At 48.7% G+C, this 25,795-nt stretch overlaps 1 protein-coding gene across 3 annotated transcripts in view; it reads left to right on the top strand.

Moving 5' to 3' along the window:
* Window positions 1-3,428: 3,428 nt before the first annotated feature.
* The window catches only part of BCAM (basal cell adhesion molecule (Lutheran blood group)), a 60,829-nt gene continuing 38,462 nt past the window's right edge, over window positions 3,429-25,795 (top strand). Inside the window, exon 1 of one of the 3 annotated variants that reach the window (XM_083627277.1) lies at window positions 3,429-3,622. In XM_083627277.1, coding sequence (XP_083483403.1) covers window positions 3,547-3,622 — 76 coding nt within the window. In that variant the 5' untranslated portion in view covers window positions 3,429-3,546. The remainder of the gene's footprint in view (window positions 3,623-25,795) is intronic. The other 2 variants (XM_083627276.1, XR_014551365.1) reach the window with 2 other exon arrangements.

The following is a 25,795-nucleotide window of genomic DNA, read 5'->3' as shown; positions in this document are numbered from 1 at the left end:
CTACAGTTCCCAAGATTCTTTTGGGCAGGGGGAAACCATGTGCTTTGAATATGCTTTAGATGCTGGGTGTGTACATAGCCCTTCTTCTTCTTCTTTGGCGATCACTCGTAGCCGAGTAAGATTGTCTTCCATAAACACGGTTTTAACAATGAGTCCGTGAGTGACTGTGGAGGCCAATTCTGGATCCACACATCCTTCCACAGTGGGGACATAGGTCTCCAGGCGGGAGTTGATCACGGTGTAGATTTGCCAAGCGTGCCTTCCTCTTAGCGTGTGGTGTAGTGGTTAAGAGCAGTAGATTTGTAATCTGGGGAACCGGGTTCTAGTCTCTGCTCCTCCACATGCAGCTTCTGGGTGACCTTGGGCTAGTCACACTTCTTTGAAGTCTCTCAGCCTCACTCACCTCACAGTGTGTTTGTTGTGGGGGAGGAAGGGAAAAGGAGATTGTTAGCCGTTTTGAGACTCCTTCGGGGAGTGATAAAGCAGTATATCAAATCTTCTTCTTCTTCTTCTTCTTCTTCTTCTTCTTCTTCTTCTTCTTCTTCTTCTTCTTCTTCTTCTTCCTCCTCTTCTTCTTCTTCTTCTTCTTCTTCTTCTTGTGTCTTTAAAGCCCATGACACCTTTGGTCAAGGCTGTTCTCCAATTGGAGCGCTCACAGGCCAGTGTTTCCCAGTTGTCAGTGTTTATACTACATTTTTAAAGATTTGCCTTGAGACAGTCTTTGAACCTCTTTTGTTTACCACCAGCATTATGCTTTCCATTTTTAAGTTCAGAATAGAGTAGTTGCTTTGGAAAACAATCATCAGGTACAACATGACCAGTCCAACGAAGTTGATGTTGAAGAATCATTGCTTCAACACTGGTGATCTTTGCTTCTTCCAGTGCACTAATATTAGTTTGCCTTAATCTAGCGGACAGTGCAGAAGGGATATCTGCTGAGGAGTAGGAGAGAGATTTCAGGATTAGGCATGCAGCTGGTTCTAGACAGCACCACACAGTAATCTTCTGGAAGAGTTCAGGCTTGCAGGCTGGAGCCATCGCAACTTTTGGGACATCCCGGTTGTAGCTATGTCTAGGAACAGGGCTGGATTTAAGTTTGATGAGGCCCTCAGCTACTGAAGGTAATGGGACCCTTTATATGTCCATCTGTCCTTTGTCAATAACAAATTGTCGCTGTTTTTCATGTTGAATATATGCTATATGGTAGTTTATGGAACTAATAGGTATCTAACACCATTTGCACGTAACAAAATATATGTTTTATCAAAGTAATTGTTGAACTGAAATACAATTAAGAAGAAGTATATTAATAGTGATATACAGGCAGGGCCCATTACTTACATCCTAGGAGCCTACACAACACAAAACACTGTTGCTGTATGTAGGTTTTATTTTATTTGTTTTTTATCTTATATTTTGGAAATGTACATCCAGGGTTTTTTTTCCTTTTAATTTTTTGGGGGCCCCCAAGAGAGTGGGGCCCTAAGCTATAGCGTGTTTAGCTTATACGTAAATCCGGCAGTGTCTAGGAGTGAATTTGCACAGCACTGGTTAACATGCCAGCTAAGTTGTACCCTTTTACTGGAACAAACAACTTCGGTCTCTGCCGCTCGTGCCTTGATCGCATCCAGATTAGATTACTACATCGCATCTGCGTGGGGACAGTCTTTGAAAAGTTTCCACAAACCTCAGCCAGAGAATTGACTGCGGTTTGCGAAACTTCAATTTGCATTGGCTTCAGTGCTCAGTTTGAAGTGCTGCTATGAAGCTCTAAAACTGTCTTGGGACCAGGTGATTTGACGGAGCCCCCTCTTCTGCCAGCCTGAACCTGCTCACCCCTTGCATGCGAAATCTGAGGCTTTGATCCAGGCCGAGATTGTTCCTCAGGGCCTTCTTGGTTGTAGTGCCCGGAGCATGGAACTCAAGCTCGACAGGCTTTCCTCCCTTCATGGCTTCCCAGCCACCTGTAAAAAACGAGCCAAATTCTTGGTTTGAGCTGAGTTTTCTTCTTCTCCTTGCCACGAATGCATTTTAGACAGTCTTTCAATTTTCTTCCATTTTACTTTTGGATGCGACTGGAGTTTTTTACTTGACTGCTTCTGATGTGAACTGCTTTGAGCACAGATGTATTTATGGAAACTTGGGTATATAAATAAATTGCGGCTATTATTACCATGACCATTGCTTTGTTACAGCTATACTGTACTGTGTATTTCACTACAGTGGTACCTCGGGTTAAGTACTTAATTCGTTCTGGAGGTCCGTTCTTAACCTGAAACTGTTCTTAACCTGAAGCACCACTTTAGCTAATGGGGCCTCCTCCTCCTGCTGCGCCGCCAGAGCACGATTTCTGTTCTCATCCTGAAGCAAAGTTCTTAACCTGAAGCACTATTTCTGGGTTAGCAGAGTCTGTAACCTGAAGCGTATGTAACATGAAGCGTATGTAACCCGAGGTACCACTGTATTTGGGGTTGTTGCTCTTGTTTAATTCCAAGCTGCCTTGGAGACCAATTTGAGCAAAAAAAGGAGGTAAAAATACAAATAGGCTGTATAAAGCAATATTAATTTCTGGAGTGGCACCCCCCCCCAAAAAAAGTCTTTGGCACCTGAAAGTCTAGATTTACTGTCATAAGATTCCATGTGTCTCATTACAGCACACAAAGCATCAGCTTGAGTGACAGCTTTATGCATCAAGAAAAGAACGTCACTCTGCACTTGCTCAGAGGTCCTCTCTTCTTATTTCTAGGTCTCAACCTCGGCGCTTAAAAGTGGATAGGCAAGGGGAAGTATAACCTCATTTGTATTTTAAGGGGACAGGATATTGTTGTTATATTGTAATGTAACTATATGGGCAGGAATTGATAAATTGACAGCTGATGGATAATGGGAAATAAAAAATAATACAAATTAAGAAATAATTGCAAATTGTATATATGGACTGAAATGTGAGTTAAGAGATAAATATGGAATATTTACGCAAAGGGGAAAACTAGGGACGCATCTAGGAGGAGGAAACCATTCTGGGAATTTTTTATTAAATTTGATTTAATTTGGCATTGATCTGTTAAAAAACTGGAAAACTAATAAATATTATTTGGCAAAAAAAGAGAGGCTCCGGGCCTGAAATCCGGGTCTAACGAAGCCCTGCGCAAAGGAGGACTGAGTCCCAGCACCTCGCTTTTTAGAAACCAAGCCCCGAAGGAGAAGGGCGGGTGTAAGTTGGGGGGGCGGAAAAGCGGGACGGCGGAGTGACGGCAACCCCCTTTACCTGGGAGTAAGCTCCGTTGAATTCAACAGAGCTTACTTCCGAGGAGAGGGGGCTCGGATCGCGCGCCGAGCTGGCGACCGTCTCCCCTCCGCCGGCTGGGGAGCCGCTCGCTCGCTCTCCCGCAGACCCGGGGGGCGCAGCTGGGGCTGGCGCTGAGCCGCTGGGGGCGGGCCGGGGGGCGGGCCGTCTCGCCGGGCCGGAGGGGGCGAGCTGGCGGCGGCGGCTGGGGTGCCGGAGTCGCTCGCTGCAGCTCCTCTCGGACGCACCAAAGGCGCACCATGGGCTCCGCTCGCTCCCTGACGGCGCTCCCTCTGCGCGGCCTCTTGCTGGGGCTCTTTCTGCTCGCCTGCTCAGGTAAGGGGGCCGGGGAAGACCCCCGATCGCGGCGCTGGCGGCGGCGGCGAAGGCTGCTTCTGCCAGCCGGGAATGGAAAGGGAAAGCGGGAGCCCAGGCGCGCGCGCCCCGGCTGAGAAGAAAGAAAGACCGAGCGCAGCCGCGCCGGGAATGGCAGCGCAGCTCGCCCGGAATCTCCCTGCGCTTTCGGACACCCCCTTCCCCAAAACACCTCTTTTGCCCACCGAGGAAGCTTCCCCGGTCTTTCTTCCGCCCCCTCCGCGGGTTTAAGCGTCGGATCCACCTGCTCTTCTCCGCAAGTCCCTCCCTTCCCAAGTTTCTGGCAACTTTTACGCGTCCGCGGGAGGAAGGATTTGGTGGCGAAGAGGGGTGGGGGGGGGTCGCCTTGCACCTGCGATCTGCTCCCCCTATTTTTGGAAGCAGCCAGCCTGCCACCTCGCCCTGCAGAAAGGTCTCTTTTCTTTCTCGGTGCGTTGCGTTTTGTGGCAGATGATCCTTCTTTTCTACCCGATCCCTTTTAGCCAACCACCTTTCGGGACCAGGAAAGGCGCCATGCGTTCTCTTCTCCAATCCCAGGGAAGAGAGAGCCCAAAATGAATGGGGCGGGGTGGTGGGGTTGGCGGCGGCCAGGTTCAGTTCTAGGGGAGGTGGAGAGGACGTGGGGGGGGGGACCTAGTAGATCAGGGTGGGGTGCAGAGACTGGGAATAGTTCTCTGTGTTACTGGATAGGTATCTCTTTGCAAGGAATTCAGCTTAGTAGTTGGAAAAGTCTGGGGTTGGGGTGTAAGCGTCTCTAATGGGGACCAGCCAAAGACCCCATCTTTGCCTTCTCCATCCTCCTCTCTGACACCGCCCGCATTCTGCACCACCTCTCCAATTAATATGCCACAGAGCCCCTTGGCAAGATCTAGGGTCCCCCTTGGGGTCACCGCAACATAAAGCGTGTGACCCCCCTTCTTTCTCCCCCCCCCACCCAACTCTCTGCGCTTCCACCTTCCCAGGACTGCTGCTGTTCCCTGCTTCCCCCCCCACCCCACTCATATCCTCCCCATCCTCTCTTGGCACCGATCCTCGTTTCCTGGCACTCTTTCTTGCTCAGCGGTGACTTGACCGTTCTTAAGTGACTCATGGGCAGGGTGAGGTGATTTGGAACGTAATTAAGGGAGGAAAAATAATGTGCGAGTTCCTTACCCCCCCCCCCGGTCAAATACAGAAGAGGAACTGTGGAGAAGGGTGCCATCCTGGACTCAGTCGCACCTCTTTTCGTCCACACACACACACACCAGATGGTGCTATTTTATTCCAGGCTAATTTAACCTGGAATAAATCCTGAAGCCCGGTTCTGTGCACATTCTTGCTCGCTTGTTGTAGGAAGCTTGCATTTAAAAATCCCACGCTTAAAACCTCAGCCATCTGGATTATGAAAGGTGTTTTGTCCTTATCATCTCAAAAAAAACTTTTTTGAGTGCTAAGGCTGAGTGCTCTCTGGAGCATGAGGATTAATACAAAAGAGTGCCTCTGGGCATGTGCAGAGTTTAAAAAAAATATCTAAGGAACCGCTCAGCCCACTTTTACATATTTGGGATTAGGACACTGAGCTCAGAGGGTGTGGCTTTTACACAGGGGTGAGATCCAGCACCTCTAATTCTTGCTACTTGAAAAAAAATAAACCAAAAACTACAACCCAGCTTTCAGTCCTCCTCATTGGAACTGTAGCAAAGAATGGCTCTAGCGGCCTGAGATTCAGAAAACAAGCTCTGCAGAGCCTTTTCGCTTGGGTTCAAAGTTACCCCTCAAGTACACTTTCCTCCCCCACTCCCTTTCAAATCATTTTGGGGGGCCCTTTCTCTCAGGACGCCGGGTTTTGCCCCACCCTGCCAACACCCCCTGAGTCATGACCCCCTTGCGCTGGATTTTGTAGATGCCAGAGGCTGGCACACAGGGGAGGATGTTTATACAATCTGCTCTTAGGGAGGCGGATGCTGGAATGGTGCTGGGTTGGGTGTGGAGGGCTCTGCTGGAATGAGGCAGGGGGTGCCCAGAAGAGTCAAGGAGGAGGAGGAGGAGGTGTAACTCAGTTGTAAGTCTCCCCCAGTCCCCTTCCCCCAGCTTGGAGTACTGGGAGGGATGCTCTTACCCAAACAAGACCCAGCTCGTTGTTTGCTCAGCCCCAGCCTCTTTGCATTCCTAGTCCCCTGCGTTAGCTTTTCCCAGCCTCCTGGGCTCTTCAAGAACCGCTCCCTTTACCCCTCCGAGCAGTGGCTGAGATTGCTGCTCCAAGACACCTCTGCCTCACCCCAGGCGGAGGCAACAGCAAGCACCTTGGGAGAGGATTTTGGGGGGTGTCCCTCTAGTCCCCCCCTTCTTGAAACCTTCCCATCCAGAGCACCCTTTAGAAAAGGAGGTGTTCTAAGACTTGAGCCCCTATGAAAACCACATATCCGATTATTACCAGTTGGTAAGCCTCTTTTATGGCAGGCCCCTTTAAGAACCCATTTTGTAAAGTGCTTAATTCATCTGATCCTGGCGAGCTCAGCTTGGGCATCCTTCATAATCTTGAAGTCTTTTCTCCAGGCCCAGAAGTATGAGATCAGGGTGGCTCTCCTGGTTTCCTGACTGGTGGGGAGGAAAAAAAGAGAAGTCACTCTGCACATGCTCACTACAGCCATCGCCACCATGTTCCAGAATTGAATCTTGGCTGAGATTTCAGTTCTCACGCAGCCCCTCTTTAGGCGTATCCTCCTCCTCCTCCTTCAAAGATTTTTACCCTTTTTGTGTACATAAGAGCCACGAAAATCAATAAATTACAGCAATTAAAGCCTCTCCAGGTACAATTTCAGCAACTACAGCAGCCAGAACATTAAAAAAGGAGGGCAGAGAAGTCAATATCGATAGCAAATGCGAGGATAAACAGAAAGGTCTTTAACTGCCTGGGAAAGCAGCCCATTGCCACGGCTTTGCTGATTTCCATTGGTAGCTCATCTGCAAAACGGGTGCCACCACAGATAAGGCCATCCTCTGAACCCCTGGCCAACCAGGCTTCAGGAAACGGGGGTCCGGTCTGGAGGGCTTCACGCATAGATCACCCTGAGCTGTGTTGGGAAAGGTGATCTTGGAGAGAGCCTTGTCCCAAACTCTTTCAGATCTTTATAGGTCAAAACACGCACCTTAAATTGGATGTGTGGCAGCTAGCTGGCAGCCACGCCCTGGGTGGCATAATGTGTACTGGGCACGATTCCTGGTTTCTCTTATCTGCGTTCACAGCTTCAAATGACAAGACCGAGATAAGGAGTTTCATTTACTTCAGTTTAAATTAAACTGCCTATTGGATTTAAGGCTGCATTTTAAGAGAGTGTGTGTGTGTTTTATTAATGCATGCTGTCTTAGTGGTGTAGCTGAAAAGTAGGATATTTATTACATATTACATGAATATATACTTTTTAAAACAAATATTGTATAAAATGGGAGGCATTAACTAAGAGTTCCAAATGCAATGCTATATGCTTAAAATGCATTAGTTGCTCGTGACGCCCATTATAAATCTCCTTGCACTCTGCTAATGGTGAGCATCAAGGAGCTGTGCAGACAGAGTTGTGGCATCAGCGCATGGGTCTAGGAGGGTTTTATCTAGTCCCCTGATTACTAATGGGGTGCAGACGTGCTGTGAAATCATCCCCAGCTACTGTGTAGAAGCAGTGCAGATGGCCAGCTCCCCATGTGGCCGTATATCTGCCCTAATAAGTCCCCACTTGCTGAATTGAGGTGGTTAAAGAGGTAAGGAGATTTGATTTCTTGCAGATGCAGGGGTCCCTGTCCTTGTTAATGGTGATGAGGGGCAGGATAAAGGGAGGAGAATAAAGAAACTGCAAAGCTCAAAAGCTTGATGCAGAAATCGGGTGTCGTGTTCTCCAGCAGTGCGCTCATACAAGCCTAAACGGGCTCCTCGACTGTGGTGCGTGTAGCATCGTGGAAGAAGCCTTGAGCCCTTGAGGGGGTAGATAGTTGTTTTTGCTCCCGCTGCTTCATTTTTTAAGCCTGCAGTTTATAGCTGCTGTGTTGTTTTTACGCCGTTGCGTTTTTATGACGGTTTTGGTGGGTGGGTTTGAACTGTGTTGCGGATTCCTAAGATTCTTACGGGAAGGCAGCATAAATAAATTGTTGTGGGAATTTCTGGCTTGTTTTTTAAAAAACTGAGTTTCTAGTCCTCATGGAGGTGGAGAAAAATTTAAGAGTCGAAGGAGGGACTAGCTTGCAATTGGCTTCTCAGTAGCTATTTTCTTGCTTTCTTTACGCTGCTTCTCCTTTTTAGAAGTAGCTGCTCTTCTTACCCCGAACCCCACACTTCGGTCACTCGGTCTTCTGACCAGTGCCTCTCCTCGCCTATAATTTGGAAGAGTGGAGAAAGAAAATGAGATTTGCAACCCAGTTTGTTTGTTCTGACGTGAGTCCCCTGTGCTCAGTGAAACGTATTCCCAGGTAAATGTGCGTAGAACTGCAGCCTGCGTGTCTATTTTGGTTCTCAAGAGGATGGAAAGTTAGGAGTCAGATACTAAGCTGACAGATCTCTGCCTGGGTAGATGGTGGCGCTTGGATTCTGCGAGATGCCTCTTCCTGGCTCAGCCTCAGGGCATTGTGAATGAGACCGGTGTGAGCCTGCTGCCTTTTGCCCAGCCCATGTGTGTGACATTTGAGGTGTGAAAATTGCCTTGGCTCACTGCGTAGCGAAACAAGACTCGGAGCAGCTTTCCACAAGTGGCATGAAGGATGCTAGAAATAATTGCCTCTGCATGGGAGCCGTGCATGGAGCACACCGTGTCCTGCTGGGAGCTGCAGGCAGAGTGCATGCATGGCTACATTCGCACCAACCATTTAAAGCACTATGATACCACTTTAAACTCCGGGAGCTGCAGTTTGTTAGGGGCACCGAGATTTGTCAGGAGACCCCTGTTCCCCTCCCAGAGCTACAATTCCCAGAGAGGTTTTAACCGTCAATCCCTCTACACAGGGAACTTTGGGAACTGTAGCTCCCTGAGGGGAACAAGCCATAACAAATGGCAACTCCCAGAATCCTTTGGGGGGAACCCATGGCTGCTTAAAGCCCTTTAAACATGGTGCGCATGGGGCCTGTGTGTGGCAGCGAGGGGTCAGGCAGTCATGGCGGCTCTTCCACACAAACAGCTTGCCCCGTGGGCTGACCCTCGCGCCCAAAGACGCCCGGGGCTTGCCCGGGTGCCGCAGGCCTGTCATGGCTCCCTCGGCGACGGGGCTACGTTTTCGTCCGTTTGGGGACACCTCTCATTTCTTTTCCAAATCCTGCCCACTTGCTTCACATCCGCACCAACGCTCTCCCCTGCCAGAGAGAAAATGTGCCTGCCAGGAGGCGGCTAAGCGGTGCCCGTGACAGAATATGCCGCTCTTGTGTGCCAGCCGTGGCACTCACAGTGCCATGCTGCCAACTCGGCCCTCTTCCTCCACCTTCTCCCCCTCAGCCTGATTCCCTGATAACATCTCTTATATCCCTGAGCCAGAGAGAGGGAAGACAACCGGTCTGGCCACTTCAAGGGGCCCTCAGAGCCAGGGCTGGGGGCTGGGCGGCTGTCCTTGCAGAAGGGGATGTTGCCAAATCCGCCCTTCAGGCCTACCTAAGGGGGCAGCGCCCCGTCTCCTATTCCCTTGGCAACCGTCCTCTGCTTTGTTCCCTTGCCTTTCCCATCAAGGCCTCTCAAAGCCCCTTTATGCGGCGGCTTCTGTGGTTTCAGGTGTGTTGAGGCCTGTTCCGTCCCACAAGGAACGCCTTTCATTGAAAAGCACCTGCCCGGCTTCCTTCCTCCCTGGGGCAAGGCCTGTTTTCGTTCCCCTGCTGTCTTTCTCTGCCTCTCCCTTCCCGACGCCCATTTCTCTCTCTCTTTCTTTCCCCCTCCGTTTCTCTCGCTCTGCCTGACTCCTTCTTCGCCTGTCCATCCCCTTCGCCGCATTGTGTTTATCTGACCAAGCGTGTAAACTTCTCTTCAAATCGCAGGCTAGAAATTAATGTGCGTGATTCCCCCCTTCAAACACACACGCGTTTATCCGTGGAAGAGCCTGGGCAAAGATTGTCCGGTAAACTCAATCAGAAAGGACACTTGACTTCTGGATTTTGACTTCGGGAGTGCTTTTGTGCACGCGCTGGGCTTTGTGTTCTGCTTCTTCTAAGTAGCCATGCTGTCGCAGGGAACCCCAGGGTCCTGAAAATCCTGTTCCCAGACCTATGGTCTAAAGGCTCTGCTAGAAATTGACCCCGGAACCTTTTATTTTAAAACGCCAAGGCTAAATGCGGAAGCAGGTGTCTCTGAGCACGTGCAGAGTGCCTTTATCTTTCCAGTGATTATCCATAGCTTGCAGGTTTTGCAAGGTTTCTGGAGCCGTGGTTGATAAGCGGTCTGAAGCCACCGCACAGAAATATTTGCGTTGTCTTCTCAGAGCTGGGGAAAGAACCCAGGAGTTCTGGCTTTGATTTTTTCCGCTTGGAGCGCCCCTTCTCCTTGCTCCGCCTCCTGCTCTCAAATTCCTGAAAGTTCCCTCTTCCTTTGCTCTATTTGGCAGCTCCCACACCAGGCAAACTCCAGTTCTCCCCCATGTTAATTAGCTGGCTTCATTAAGCGTGTCTGCAGGCGCCCCAGCCCGGCTGGGATGCTGAGCTGATGCCTTGCTCTCATCACTGCCCTGGGAGCCAGGGAGATAAACAATGTGCCCAGCAGCACCGCCTTCCCTTTCATCCTTAGACTGGCACCGTGGGGTGGGGGTGGGGGGAGAAGGCTCATAAAGTCCTTGCTCTAGCACAAGCTTGTGGTTATTTCTAGACCCTGGGGCTTTTTTTAGCTCCTCTGGGGATTTGGGGCTGGTCCCCCCAGGCAGCTCTGGGCTGGATCTATTCATAGCTGGGCATTTGGTCTGTGGGAGCTGGGAAAGAAAGCGTCCCTCGCTGTCGTTGGCTCTGAACGTGACGCTGAAGAGCAAAGGAACTTTGTTGGATTCCAGCCCCCTTGCTCCCACCCTCTGGAATCCATGTGCCGAACATAGCAGGAACCCGCGCGCATGCATGCTACCTGGCATGCCCTGGATCCGCGGGAAAGCTGCGCCACGGGACTTGGTGTGCGCATGCAAACCGCAGGAGAGTCTGTGGTGCAGACACGCATGTCGCTACATGTACTTAGAAACACACTTAGGTATGTGCCACAGGGGACGTTTGCCATGGGTGTGTACATGTTCTGCACTTGATTTTAGAAAAAGCAAAAGCTCTTCCGAGGCAATCCAGATTCTGCAAAAAGATGAGCTGAATTCTGCGACCTGTGTACATTATACACTTTAAGTAAATCTTAATCCCCGCTTCCCCGAGCTTGCAGAATTTACTTTGCAGAATTGTGCTTATGTCACACAGAGGAAGAGAAATCGGCCAGGCGCTGAAATTTACAACACATTAAAACGTGAAATAAAACAACCAGGAATAAAACAAGTTCAAGCTACCAGGAAAATATTTCAGATCCTTCTTAATAATAATAATAATAATAATAATAATAATAACAATAATAATTATAATACAGTGGTACCTCAGGTTACATACGCTTCAGGTTACATACGCTTCAGGTTACAGACTCTGCTAACCCAGAAATAGTGCTTCAGGTTAAGAACTTCGCTTCAGGATAAGAACAGAAATCGGGCTCCGGCGGCAGCGGGAGGCCCCATTAGCTAAAGTGGTGCTTCAGGTTAAGAAGAGTTTCAGGTTAAGTACGGACCTCCAGAACGAATTAAGTACTTAACCTGAGGTACCACTGTAATAATAATTTATTATTTATACCCCGCCCACCTGGCTGGGCTTCCCCAGCCAACTTGATCCACAGACATTGCCAGGTAGTAATGATGCAGAACATCGCCTGCATTATTTTTTTTTAAGCTGATTTCTGCAGATCAGCTGCTGCTAGAGGCATGGGGCAACTATCCCTAACCTGGTGTGGATGGCTTCCAACAAAATATTAAAATACAGTAATGCATCAAACATTAAAAGCTTCCCTAAACAGGGCTGCCTTCAGATGTCTTCTAAAAGTCTGGTAGTCGTTGTTCTCTTTGACATCTGGTGGGAGGGCGTTCCACAGGGAGGGCGCCACTACCGAGAAGGCCCTCTTCCTGGTTCCCTGTAACTTAACTTCTTTAAGTGACATGTTGCTTTCTCCTTATTTATTTAACTACTTATCTTATAGAGCTGCCCCACAGCAAAAGGACTCTTGGAAGGCAGTGTGGGGTAGTGGTTTGAGTGTCGGACTTGGACCTGGGGGATGAGGGTTCAAATCCCCACTCAGTTCTGACGCTCATGGAGTCCCTCACAGCCCCTTGACCTACCTCGCAGGGTCGTTGTGGGGGATTAACCAAGGAGGGGGACAAACCATGTACCCCTTGGGGAAAAGGGTGGGAGTTAAATGCAGTGAATAAGCTCTTCTGCTTAAAAAGCAGAGACATCACCTTGCTGACAAAGGTCCGTATAGTTAAAGCTATGGTTTTCCCAGTAGTGATGTATGGAAGTGAGAGCTGGACCATAAAGAAGGCTGATCGCTGAAGTATTGATGCTTTTGAATTATGGTGCTGGAGGAGACTCTTGAGAGTCCCATGGACTGCAAGAAGATCAAACCTCTCCATTCTGAAGGAAATCAGCCCTGAGTGCTCACTGGAAGGACAGATCCTGAAGCTGAGGCTCCAATACTTTGGCCACCTCATGAGAAGAGAAGACTCCCTGGAAAAGACCCTGATGTTGGGAAAGATGGAGGGCACAAGGAGAAGGGGACGGCAGAGGACGACATGGTTGGATAGTGTCTTCGAAGCTACAAACATGAGTCTGACTAAACTGCGGGAGGTAGTGGAAGACAGAAGTGCCTGGCGTGCTCTGGTCCATGGGGTCACGAAGAGTCGGACACGACTAAACGACTAAAGAACAACAACAAAGCTCTTCTGCCTACCTGCTTAAGATCGCCGGAGGGGCCAGCCAGATGGAGGTGTCAGTGGAGGCACCCAGCGATCTCCACGTGGTCGCAATTGGACCAGCGCCAGTAGCAAATTGGGTAATTTCTAACACCCCATCAGGACCAGTAGCTCTGATGCTGCAATGCCGGAGGCTGCATCCAGCATTTCTTTGGTTGCACATGCTGTCAGGAAGGGAGTCCCCAAACTTCCTCTCTCTTTGCTAAGCGAACTTTTCTAAGCCTGCTTTGTTCAGCAGCTGTTGCTAAGTAAACTGGCGAACTCGCTATCTCCAGCCATCCATCCAGCCTCCCCTTGACCTTCTGCCATCTAGTCAAGATGTTTCTCTTCCAACACGCATCTGGCCTCTCAGGTTCAGTTTTTTTAGCAGATTGACCTCTTTATTTGCACCGCTTTTATGCGATGCTCCTTTTTCTTGTTTTATTGATTGCCAACATGTTACAAATTGATTTTGCAGTTTTTAAAAACTGTTGTTAGCTACTCTGAGACTGCAACAGAAAATCAGCTGAAATAAAAACGAGCCAAAGAATAAATATGAACATTGCAATATGTTTTTGTGCCAAAGCTGGACACCCTTCCTAACTGGCGCTGTTAGGGCTACGGTGATGGTGAGAATTGCTCCTCTGGTGAGAATTCACCCTTTTCTAGATCAGGTGTAATATTATAGACTTGATTACGTGTGTGTGGTGGGGGAGAGTGGGCAGAAAAATGGAGGGATGGGTCTGTGGACTGCAAAACTGATTTCAGCTGCAGAACTGATTTCTTGCTTGTCCTTGGAATTATAGTGTTGTCGAGTTGGGAGGCACCCCAAGGTCATCTAGTCCAACCGCCTGCAATGCAGCTGTCCTTTGGTGGGCTCGAACCACTGACCTTCTGGTTAACAGCCAGACACACTGACCCATGGCGCCTTTGCCTGCATATCTGGTTTCCTTACATACCACATCAAGCTTTCTTTCCCTCTTTCGCCTCTAGGCTGTGTGTGTATATGTGTGCAAGCATGATATTATCATTATTCTTGTTGTAAAAATCTTAATTTTATGGCAAGGAAATCGGGTTTCTGTAGAAGTGGAAATAAAAATCAATTGATTTGCACCCATTTTTATTTTCAGTTCTACAGAAACCGGATTTTTATTTTTTTAAATTTATTTATTTTATTATTTCTTTAATGTGTATTACGCCTTTCTCCCAAAGCAGGGCCCAAGAATAAATTAAGCAGATGCAACTTTAGAGTGGGGAAAAATCAAATAAGGAACCCTATTAAACTAAGTACAGTGGTACCTCAGGTTAGGTACTTAATTTGTTCCGGAGGTCCGTTCTTAACCTGAAACTGTTCTTAACCTGAAGCACCACATTAGCTAATGGGGCCTCCCGCCGCCACCAGAGCACGATTTCTGTTCTCATCCTGAAGCAAAGTTCTTAACCTGAAGCACTATTTCTGGGTTAGCGAAGTGTGTAACCTGAAGCGCATGTAACCTGAAGCGTATGTAACCCGAGGTACCACTGTAAATCGATCATGCATTGTGCGATTTACGCAAAAAGATACACATACATGTCTTCATTTTTGTTTTCAAGCGTCCAGATATTCAAGGCATCATTTCATATTCTTTCAAAGAGGCCCGGGAAAATGATGGAGAGGCAGCTATGGAAATCCGATTTCTGTAGAACTGGAAATAAAAATGGGTGCAAATCAATTGGTTTGCACCCATTTTTATTTATTATTTCCCTAATGTGTATCACGCCTTTCTCCCAATGCAGGGCCCAAGGATAAATTAAGCAGATGCAACTTTAGAGTGGGGAAAAATCAAAGAAGGAACCCTATTAAACAAATAAGTAAACCTATCGTGCATTGTGTGATTTATGCAGAAAGATGCACACACATGTCTTCATTTTTGTTTGCAAGGGCCCAGATATTCAAGGCATCATTTCATATTCTTTCAGAGAGGACCAGGAAAATGATGGACAGGCAGCTATGGGACACTGGGCGGGGGGAGCCTGTTATCATGGTTGGATGCTAGGAAAGAAAAACAATGCGAGGGGGACTGAAGTTTGCCTCTTGATCTTTGGTACCTCTTCATATACTGCAAGGCTTCTCACCAGCCACGAGGGCTAGCCAGTTTTCTTTAACAAAGGAGTGAGTGAGACTCCCAGGACGCCAAGTTTTGAGCTGGCTGCCCAGTGCTGCAGTTGCAAGACCAAATCCCAGTGGCGCAGAAACGCTGCGTTCTTTCTGCTCCCGTTAGTCCTTGGCTGCTCATCTTCCTCTCGGTTCCTCCTCCTTCTCCCTCGCCCCCCCCCCGCTCTTCCTCTCCCCCCCTCCCTGTTTTTATTCCTTGGTTGTCCCTGGCTCCTTTTTCATGGCAGGCCACAGCTGTTCCCTGGGTCAGCGGCACCTGTTACTGTTTAATCAGCCTCCCCTTTCTCAGTAACTCCTTCGTCTCCGCCGCCACCCCCCCCTCCGATGACCTGGAACCCACAAGGCTAGCAAGGGAGATCCCTCCCTCTGGGGATCTGCAAATAGAGAACGGTCTGTGTGATCCACTTCTAGGACTTCATCAGGATCCTCCCCTTTTGCTCTTTTTAGAAGTGATTAAATAGCCGTGCTTCTCAAGTCACTAGCAAAGCATGAGACATAGAAACATTTGCATGGCCTCAGGATATGTCCTTGGAATCCTGCACCTTTTCTCCGTGTTTCTTTTTTTCCTTTCCAGAAGCGGAATTCAGGTGCCTTTTGAAAATCAAACTGTTTCAGCAGGACTTTGCCCTGGTTGGCTGATGATCAGCGTTTGAAACTCTCATTGTTCTAGGTGCATTTTGAGAGCATCATCAGCGGGAGCAGTTTCTGAGCTCTGGGCGCAGTACTGCGTCTAAGATTTCAGATTAAAACTGCAGAGGGGAAAGAAAGGAGGACCTTTTTCTGCCTCCCCACTTCCAGCTACTCTCTGAAGACTGGAGAAGAGAGATTCTCTTAAGAATATTAGGGGGTGGGCAGGGGAAGGACTAGACCATGTGAAAAATGAACACAATATTTTAGCTGTAGTTCATTCATTTTCAACTTTGTATTCTTCTTATAAAAAAGTGCCCCTAGACATTCTTTTGTTGTACCCATAACCTAGGTTTAAGCTGCCATTTAGCCGCTCGCTTCATATCTCAGTTTCTAATACTGATGATGGTATATTTATCCCCCGTGCCCCAAGATGTCTCTCTTATCTAAGTGGCTGGTTTGCATTTAATTTTTGGGGGGGGGGTTGTCTGGTGCGAGAGAGAGAGAGAGAGGGAGGGGAGAGGGAGAGAGAGGAAGAGAGAGAATTGTTCTGTACGCCATTCTGGGAGGTTGAGAAGCAGAAACAGACAGGCGACGAGACATCAATATTTTAAGTAAATAAATAAGCGCGCTGCTGGGCTCCCCATGGATGGGGCATGCATCCTGCCTGACGGAGCTGTGTCCTAAATGCCTTTTCATGCTGTGACTTCATGTCAGCTACTTGTAGACATCTCCTGGCTATGCGTGTGGCGGGGACAGGAATCACCTCTCTTTATGTGTTTCTCCGTTCTGTCCCTCCTCCTCCTCCTGTGACATGAAACCATATCAAGGTGCATGTTCAGAACAGCTAGCTTAACCCATGAAGCTGCCTTAGGGTGGGCCTGACCATCTCAGCACTCCTCTGGAGATCTGTTTGGCTAATAAAGAGTTAACGCCAACTCACTCGGTGTGATTTACTGCTGCTTGCCTCACAGGCAGATGTCTTCTTGATCAGCCTTCCTCAACCTGGTGCCCTCCAACTATTTTGGACTACGACTACTCCTATTCTTTGGAGGAAATGTGGGAAATCGATTGAATAAACGAAGCAGCTGGAGGGCACCAGGTTGGGGGCAGCTGTTCTACACCACCTGCTACCTGATCCTCGTAAACTGGAAATGCCAGGGATTTAAATGGACTGTGCCAGCTTGTACTCCCTACCACTGAGTTGTGACTGCCCCCTCTTAAGTTTAAGGGACACGGGTGGCGCTGTGGGTTAAACCACAGAGCCTAGGATTTGCCGATCAGAAGGTCGGCGGTTTGAATCCCTGCGACGGGGTGAGCTCCCATTGCTCGGTCCCTGCTCCTGCCAACCTAGAAGTTCGAAAGCACGTCAAAGTGCAAGTAGATAAATAGGTACCACTCCAGCAGGAAGGTAAATGGCGTTTCCGTGCGCTGCTCTGGTTCGCCAGAAGCAGCTTAGTCATGCTGGCCACATGACCCGGAAGCTGTACGCCGGCTCCCTCGGCCAATAAAGCGAGATGAGCGCTGCAACCCCAGAGTCAGCCACGACTGGACCTAATGATCGAGGGTCCCTTTACCCTTACCTTAACCTCTGAAAACCTTTCGCTGAGCTCTTGCCTGATGGGAATCATTGCAGTGGCTTCTCCCACACACCACCCTTGCAACTTTAATATATCTGCGTGTAAGCGGCTGGCTAGGAAAACCTGGAGGAATTACATGTTGCAATTTAACTAAATCTTCTGCAGCAGCAGCTCCCTGTTTGGAAGCCGAGTCATCTTTACGGTCTCTCTTTCATTCCCCTAATGCATTAAGACGCCGCGGCCAAGAAGGTTCGGAGAAACCGCAAGCCAAGCATGCCTTTCCATCTCGGTCCCATCCATTAGGAGCCTTCCCTCCAATTGGCTGATTAACCTGCAGATTATATGGTTTCAAGCTTTTCAAGGCCAGATAATATGGAGGAGTCCTAATCCGTGTTTGCGATTGGGGTGGTAATTCTGGATTAATTACCACAGAGCAGGAGAGTGTGACATTGAGGTTGCTAACAAATGCTTCCTCCTTGTTGATGTTTTCCAGCAACAGATTTTCGTCATTGCTTTGTTTATGTGACAACTTGTTCTTCCTCCAAATTTGAGGAAGTGTCTTCTGCTTGGCCAGAGAGGTGTTGTCCAGTCTCTGTCCCCTTTATCAGCTTTGTGTGTCCCCCCCCAAAAAAAGGACTTGTTTGGGATGATAGCAGCTTGATGGGCAGGAAAAGCAGAGCATAAACGCTTTAGCAAATAGATTAATGTTTAGTGGCAAGCATCCAAGCCACCCAGATTGTTCCTCTTTGCTTTGGAGAGAGTCTGTTTTCATTCTGCGCTTCACACTACAGAGGTGTAGGGGCTACGCATTGGCAAAGAAGAGCAGTTCCCTTCTGACGGTCTCCTTGTTTATCGTGGGATCTGTTGCTCTGCTGTGGCTATCGATTAGTTCCTGGGCTCAGTCCAAAGGGCTGCTTTTGATCTCTAAAGTCATTTATGGCTCAGGTCCAGCATATCTCAGGGACCTGGTCTCCTCATATGAACCAGCCCGAACCCTTTGTCAGAGGCCCTTCTCTGTGTGCCCCACCTGAGGGCCGTCACCTGGAGGATGGAGCGAGCTTGTCTTCTCCTGCTCCCGAGGGTAGGACCCGAAGCAACGGGTTCAAGTTACAAGAAAGGAGACTCCGACTCAACAAGAGGAAAAACTTTCTGGCAGCCAAAGCTGTTAAGACAGTGGAACGGATTCCCTCAGGAGGTTGTGGACTCTCCTTCCTTGGAGGTTTTTAAGCAGACGTTGGATGGCCATCTGTCATGGATGCTTTAGCTGAGATCCCTGCATTGCAGGGGGTTGGAATAGACGACCCTCGGGGTCCCTTCCAGCTCTTATGATTCTATGTTTCTAAGTGCAGAATGCTGCGGTATGAGTGCTGACAGGAGTGAGGCCCTGTGAGCACATAACAACTCTCCTCAGAGAGCTGCACTGGTTTCTGATATGCTACCATATAGGTAGGCAAACTAAGGCCCAGGGGCCGGATCCGGCCCAATCGCCTTCTAAATCTGGCCCGCGGATGGTCCGGGAATCAGTGTGTTTTTACATGAGCAGAATGTGTGCTTTTATTAAAATGCATCTCTGGGTTATTTGTGGGGCATAGGAATTCATTCATATATTTTTTTTCAAAATATAGTCCGGCCCCCCACAAGGTCTGAGGGACAGTGGACTGGCCCCCTGCTGAAAAAGTTTGCTAACCCCTGTGCTACCAGGCCAAGTTCAGTGTGTTGCTATTAGTATATAAATCCCCACCTCTTCCCCTTGAAAACCGGCTCTTTAGTGCAAGTTCAGTTCCCCAGAGATGCAGATAAACCCTTTGTCATCTTTTAGGCAGCAGGCTAAGACCTTCCTGTTTCCCCGTTAATGCCTTTGGTACGTTAATGTTGCATCTTTTTTAATGGGGTGGGTAGAAGTGGTCGCTGGGTTTTCTTTTGTATTTTGTATTGTCGTTGACTTTTCCGTTTTTCCGCTTTTAAATTGCTCCGACGTGTTTCGTTGTGCCCATCCGATTTCGAGGCTTTTCAGTTGTATAAAGTGGACCGGCAGATGGAATAAACAGATAAATAACAGCAATAAGAACAGAAAGGGGCTGGGGATAATCAATACTTGGGAGTGAAAGAGGCACCGCACTTTGCACCAAAGCAAAGTGGATTCTGAGACTGGCATAAGTGAAGCAAAACGCATTGTCAGCTGTTGTGCATCACATATCGAATCTCCTAGACTTGAGGATCGACAAGGAAGTAACTTCGCAGCGCCATAAAGCCCTGCTCCCTAGAGATCCTGACCAGCCCCCACCCCAGCTTTTAAGACTTTGCTGGGCTCTGCCTGCACACTTGGGAGCATAAGCCTGCCTTTCCCCTGATATATGGCTATCTATTTTAAGCTGCTGCATTATGTCGCCATTTCAAAATATTTTAGCCCCTGTACCATGCAGTCAAGGAATATTCAGTTCTGGCTATGATGTTTGGGGCCCGATTGCATATTTTCTGCCCATTCACGAGACTATGGCCTGAGAGACGGAAGAGAAAAGCCCACTTTAGGGGTGTAGGTATAGGAAAACCTTGAACCTGCCCGGACAGCTCAGTCGATTAGTATGTGGTGTTGATAATGCCAAGGTTGCAGGTTTGATCCCCATATGGGACATATTCCTGCATTGCAGGGGGTTGGACTAGATGACCCTCAGGGTCCCTTCCAACTCTATGATTCTTTCCACTTGCCGCTGCTCCGCTCCCAATTGTCTCTTCCAAAGATGTCCCCCCCCCCTGTTTTCTTTTGGAAAGAGCTTTCAAGCTGCAGTAATACGCTTTTGCGTGTCTTGTGTAATTTGGCACTGACAAGAAGGGGGGGGGGGAAACGAGGCAGGGAGCTGACCTGGCTTTGGAAACTTTAGTTAAAAGAAAACCGCTCTTTTGGACGCAGGTTAGTATGTCGGAAGAGAGGGATGATATGTCTGGATTATTGCATCACTTCCATGGCTCTCAGAGTTGGGACACTTACAACCTGACATTGTATTGTTTCGATTCCAATTTCCACCGGCACCAACCGACCCGCATGCCCAGTGGTCAGGAATGATGGGAATTGTAGTTCAGCAATACGTGAAAAAGGGACATGGGTGGCACTGTGGGTTAAACCACAGAGCCTAGGACTTGCTGATCAGAAGGTCGCCGGTTCGAATCCCTGCGACGGGGTGAGCTCCCGTTGCTCGGTCCCTGCTCCTGCCAACCTAGCAGTTCGAAAGCACGTCAAAGTGCAAGTAGATAAATAGGTGCCGCTCTGGCGGGAAGGTAAACGGCGTTTCCGTGCGCTGCTCTGGTTCGCCAGAAGCAGCTTAGTCATGCTGGCCACATGACCCGGAAGCTGTACGCCGGCTCCCTCGGCCAATAAAGCGAGATGAGCGCCGCAACCCCAGTGTCGGTCACGACTGGACCTAATGGTCAGGGGTCCCTTTACCTTTACCTTTAATATGTGAAAAGTACCTAGTTTGCTATCCCTGCTGTAGGGGATGAATTCAGGTGGGGAGGAAGAAGGTCAAGATTTTCAGCTGAGGTCCCTGGTTTCTTTTCCCATTTTTGGCAAGAGAGTTGTAGGGTCCAAGGTGTGAATCTTCTCTGCATCAGGGCAGGAGTTAAGGATCACATATTTATTTATTTTTTTTGCAAACCTGCCATCAAGCTGGGAGGTAGGACTCCTGGGTTCTCTTCTTCCCACTTCTGGGAGATCCATTATTTTTACTAAATGTTCACGCTTCAGGAGCTCTGTCTTCAATGAGCAAAAAGTGTGTTTGAGTTGCAGTTTTGTTTGTTCTGGTGAGGATGGGATTTCTTGCCCAAGTGCATTTCAATCTGTTTTGGCTCGGGTTTTGAATATGTGCTTGGAGGCGGAGAGGGGAAAAAACTTCCTGTTTTCTTACGGATAGGATGGTTATCTGGAGAGTCCATAAAAGGTGGTAAAAGCTTGGCTGGAGTTGGCTGGACAGAGTTCAGGGCAGGAGGGATTAGGAACGTTCAGAGTTTGGGAAAAGGGGGTTGTAGAAGCTAGCCGAGGCATTTGGGGCTCGCTGAGAGGCAGTGTGGCGTAGCAGTTAAAGCAGCTTTCCCCAGCATGGTGGCCTTCAGACGGTTTGGGCTAAAACTCCCATCCGGATGGGAACTGTAGTCCAAAACAGCTGGAGGGCACTTGGTTGGGGAAAGCTGGGCTAGAAATGACGAGACCCAGGTTCAAATCCTTCCTCCGTCACAAAACCTACCTCACAAGGTTGTTGTGAGGATCAAATTGTGTGTGCTGCCGGAGTGGAGGGTTGGAGAACAATGTGCGCTGATCGCCCCAAACTCCTTGGAATGAAAGTGGGATCGAAATGTAATAGCAGACAAACATTTCACCCCATATTTTACTACAGTGGTACCTCAGGTTACATACGCTTCAGGGAAATAGTGCTTCAGGTTAAGAACTTTGCTTCAGGATGAGAACAGAAATTGTGCTGCAGCGGCAGCAGGAGACCCCATTAGCTAAAGTGGTGCTTCAGGTTAAGAACAGTTTCAGGTTAAGAACGGACCTCCGGAACGAATTAAGTACTTAACCCGAGGTACCACTGTACATGTTGGCAGTGGTAAAAATTCTCTCTTTTGATGTAGGAGATGGAGGCTGAACATTTGGAGCACAATCAACACACACGTAAAGGCTTTAAACATACATAAAATCCCACCAAAAATCTAGGGAACTGTAATTTCTTAAGGTTACTGGGAATTGTATATGTGAGGGATGAACTCCGGTTCCCATGGATTCTTAGAGGGGAGGCAGTGTGCTTTAAATGTCTGGTGCAACTGATAAGGTTAGATCAGGCGTCAGCATACTTTTTCAGCAGGGGGCCGGTCCACTGTCCCTCAGACCTTTTGGGGGGCCGGACTATATTTTTTGGGGGGAAATGAACGAATTCCTATGCCCCACAAATAACCCAGAGATGCATTTTAAATAAAAGCACACTTTCTACTCATGTAAAAACACCAGGCAGGCCCCACAAATAACCCAGAGATGCATTTTAAAGAAAAGCACGCATTCTACTCATGTAAAAACATGCTGATTCCCAGACCGTCCATGGGCCGGATTTAGAAGGCAGTTGGGCCAGATCTGGCCCCTGTGCCTTAGTTTGCCTACCCATGAGTTAGATTGTCTGCAGGGACTCATTGCTTTTGAAAATCCCCCGCCCCTTTGCTTTCTTCTCTGCCCTGAGAGAGGTTGGCTATTCTTAGGAGACCCCTCCTCAATCTGAATAAAGAGGCTGGCCTGGGTGCACGCCGGCCTCTTTCATCTGCCCTCCCCATACCACTGCGGGCTGCGTCTGGCGCAGGCTCGGGGATTTGGGGTGGGTGTGGGCGAGGGGGCTCCCTTCCCGGCCTGGGAGCGTCCCCAGCGCCAGCTGTCACTGGTCTGCGTCCCCTCTGCGGGAATCCCACTAACAAGGCTAATCTGTCACTCCTGCTTCTCTTCCCCGGCAGGGAAGGCCTGAGGGAGGACAGGGCAACCTGAACCCAGACAGGGCTGGGGGCTGGGGGTGGGAGAGAGAAAGATGGCCAGGTTGGGCTCAGATGGGACAGCTTTTGTGTGCGTGCCTCAGAGGTGGGACACCGTGGTCCCCCGGTCTGATATGGGGTGAGGCAGCTTCTGCAGCAGACATTTTAAGCTAACCAGACAAGCCTCACATAGCTTTTTGCAGTGGGGGGTGGTGAGGAGTCACGGATTGCGGAGCCTCGGAATTTGCTTTTAAAAACAAGTAAACAAAACCTTCCAGTGAAATTTAGGGGGCTGTTAAGCTGTCAGAAGTGGCTGGGTATTTACAGTTTGGATATGGCGGTGAGAGGAAATTTAAGAAAGGGGGGAAAAGCAATGCTTTGCCAAATTCTGGGAGAACTAGCACTGGGATAAAATCCATTTAGCTGTTCTTTATACAGGGCAATGCGGCTTTAGGTGGGTGCTAAGATGCACATTTCCTTATTTTTCAAAGCACCAGTGGCTCATTTGACAACCAGGGTTCAGGGTCCACCCCCCCCCCATTTTACCCTCACAACCATGCTATGAGGCCCACAACAGATGTTTGTTGTTTTTTTGTGTGTGTTTTTTGGTTTGCAAATGTGCCCACTGGCCCCCTCAAAATGGTGGTCCCTTGTGTAGCTGAATGTTCCCTTCTACATAAAAAAAGAAATCAAGAATTTGATAGCTCCAAAAGCTAATCTGGTTGGAGGTGGCGGGGAGATGAAGAGATGAACACAAACATGGCTATGTGCACATTCCCAACGTGAAACTCAGCTGGTTCACTCTGTTCCTTAGTTTCAATGGAAGATGGTTTGGGGGCTGATGCATCAAAGCGCAGTATTTCATAAGAAACTCCAGGATCGATAGGAAATATAGCAGTTATTTTGCGTGTACCGTGTTTCCAGAACAGCGGTGAGCTGACTTAGGCTCCAAAATCTAGTTTTTCCAGTGTTGGAGTTAACACCTACCATCTCATTGTTCCGATGTGCATGCGGCTAATTTCCTTTGTGTAGTGGAGAGAGTGCCCCTAGGTACATGCAGAGTTCAGTTCCCTTGACGCAGCCACCACAGCCAGTCCTCGCTCACCCAGGATCTTAGCAGGGCTAGGTTTCTCCACAAACAAAAGAGCCTTGGTGAATCTCGTTTTGCAAAGCAGGCAGCGTACAAAATGCGTTTCAAGGTCTTTTGCTTGCCCACACACATGGCTAGGAAGGGGGGATTAACTGCATACTATTTGCAAACATGTACATGTGCTCATGCATTTGTTTGCACGCAGGCACGCAGAAGGGGGGCAGAAAACCATTTCCCCCCCCCCAGTCAGTCACACTTTGGGTTCAGTGAGTTGTACAAGCCTTCCTCTTCTGCCAAAGGGACACTTTTCAGCTGCAGAAACTCATTACAAGACGGACATTCTTCAAGGGACTGCCTTAAATCTAGCCTAGGTTTCTAAACCCAGCTGCTAAGATTATCTGAATCTGAGTGGCAAAACCCTTGCATGGTTCAGCATTTGAGTGAAAGGGGCTTCCTTTCCTTGCCCTTTCCCAGTCTCAGCTTTTGGGTGTAATGCCAGGAATCCTGGCTGGTTGAAAAACACGTTGACAGTTGAGGTCGCTGCCTGTATGTTTTATCACTTGATCTTGTGTAGTTTTCATAAGTAAACATGTGAATTTGGCTCTCGTGATGAGTCAGAGCGCCGTTTCATCTAGCCCGGTGGTTTTCCCCTCTAAGCATCTCGGTCATTTTCCGCTTCAACTTGCCTTTCAAGTGATACCTATGCATTACCTGAACTTTTGTGTGTTGAAGAGGATTCTGGGCAGGTTTTTGTGCGAAGGCTTGGTTCACGCATGGCGTTTGTTGCAGCCTGTTGAGTCTTGCTGTGGCCCTATGTAAATTGAAAGGTTGCCCTAGGCAGGAGTGTGTGAAATGACCACGAGCTCATTTCTGCTGCTGAAAATGAATGCTCAGGCTGAGTGTGTGTTCATGTGTGCTGTGTTCTTTAATTTTAAGAGTGTGACTTGTCCACACTCCCCATCCCTCCCCATTCTCTGTTTTGCATCTGGCTCCTCTTGGTGAATAAAGTAGATTTGACAAGCCTGGAATTTGCCCGCCACTTCTTCACAGCACCCCCCAAATGCACCCTGAATCTCTCTCCATTGCAGAGGAATCAGAGAATCATAGAGTCGGGGGGACCCCAAGGGACATCTAGTCCAACCCCCTGCAATGCAAGAACCTCAACTAAAGCATCCATGACAAATGGCCATCCAACCTCTGCTTAAACAACCTCCCAGGAGTTTCCCAGCCACAGTGTGAAAAGCCACAAGTCTAGCCTGGATCGCCATGTTCTCTGGCAGAGTTCCTCCCTGGTCTCGCTACCAAATATATATTTTAAAACAAAACAAAGCTTGGGGGTGTTGCAAGCTGAGCCATGGGACTGTTTACCTACATGAGTAATGGTTCCTCTCCTATACAAGCGAAGGGCCCATGCATAGTTCAGTAGGAGGACATCTGCTTTGCATGTAGAAGGTCCCAAGTTCAATCCCTGGCGTCTCTCGGTAGGGCTGGGCATGTCTCCCTTTCTGAACCTCTAGGGAGCTTCTCCTCATAGCTGTCAAGCGTCCCTTATTTGGCGGGAGAGTCCCTTATCCCAGCGCCATGTCCCGGTGCTGTCCCTTATTGATGAGGCTTCGTTTGGCTGCTGGCTGGGCTTTCTGCCTTTGGCTCGGAGGGGCTCAGAGGTTGAACATACTTGTGCCCGGAAAATCCCTTATTTTGGCTGCTGATCCCTTATTTTCGAGGCTGCTGGTTTTCAAATCTGTAAGTTGACAGCTATGCTTCTGCCCTTGGTGTCCGCACTACTGAGCCACGTGACCCAATGCTCTTAACTTCAAATAAAGCAGCTTCCAATAATAATAATAATAAAAATAAAAATAAAATAATAATAATAATAATAATTTATACCCTGGGGAGCGCATGAACTTTCTCCCTGTCAGTAGAGCGCAACGGCACCTTCCTCTGCCGTGCTCTCAGTGCCAGCGAACTGAGAGGGAAGGAGGGAGATGTTCATGTTGCAAATGTGCTTTGCCACCACTCATACAAAGGCATGAAGCCATACATCCCAGTGGAGCCTTCTGCCTGGGTGCAGCCAGTGTGCCACTATGGCCCTGTCTCCCTCACAGTGCGGACAGGAGACAAAGCGAGTGAGCGGCGCACATCTAATGCTGGCAGCTCACATTTTTCTCACCATTATCTATACAGGCCTTTCGAGAATAACGTTCTTCCCACAGGGGAGCCCTTGAAAATCTCTTTCCCAC

Source organism: Podarcis filfolensis, assembly GCF_964270895.1.
Source record: "Podarcis filfolensis genome assembly, chromosome: 8".
Lineage (NCBI taxonomy): Eukaryota > Metazoa > Chordata > Lepidosauria > Squamata > Lacertidae > Podarcis > Podarcis filfolensis.
Note: the sequence above shows the minus strand (reverse complement) of the source record. Positions and strands in the feature narration are given on the sequence as shown.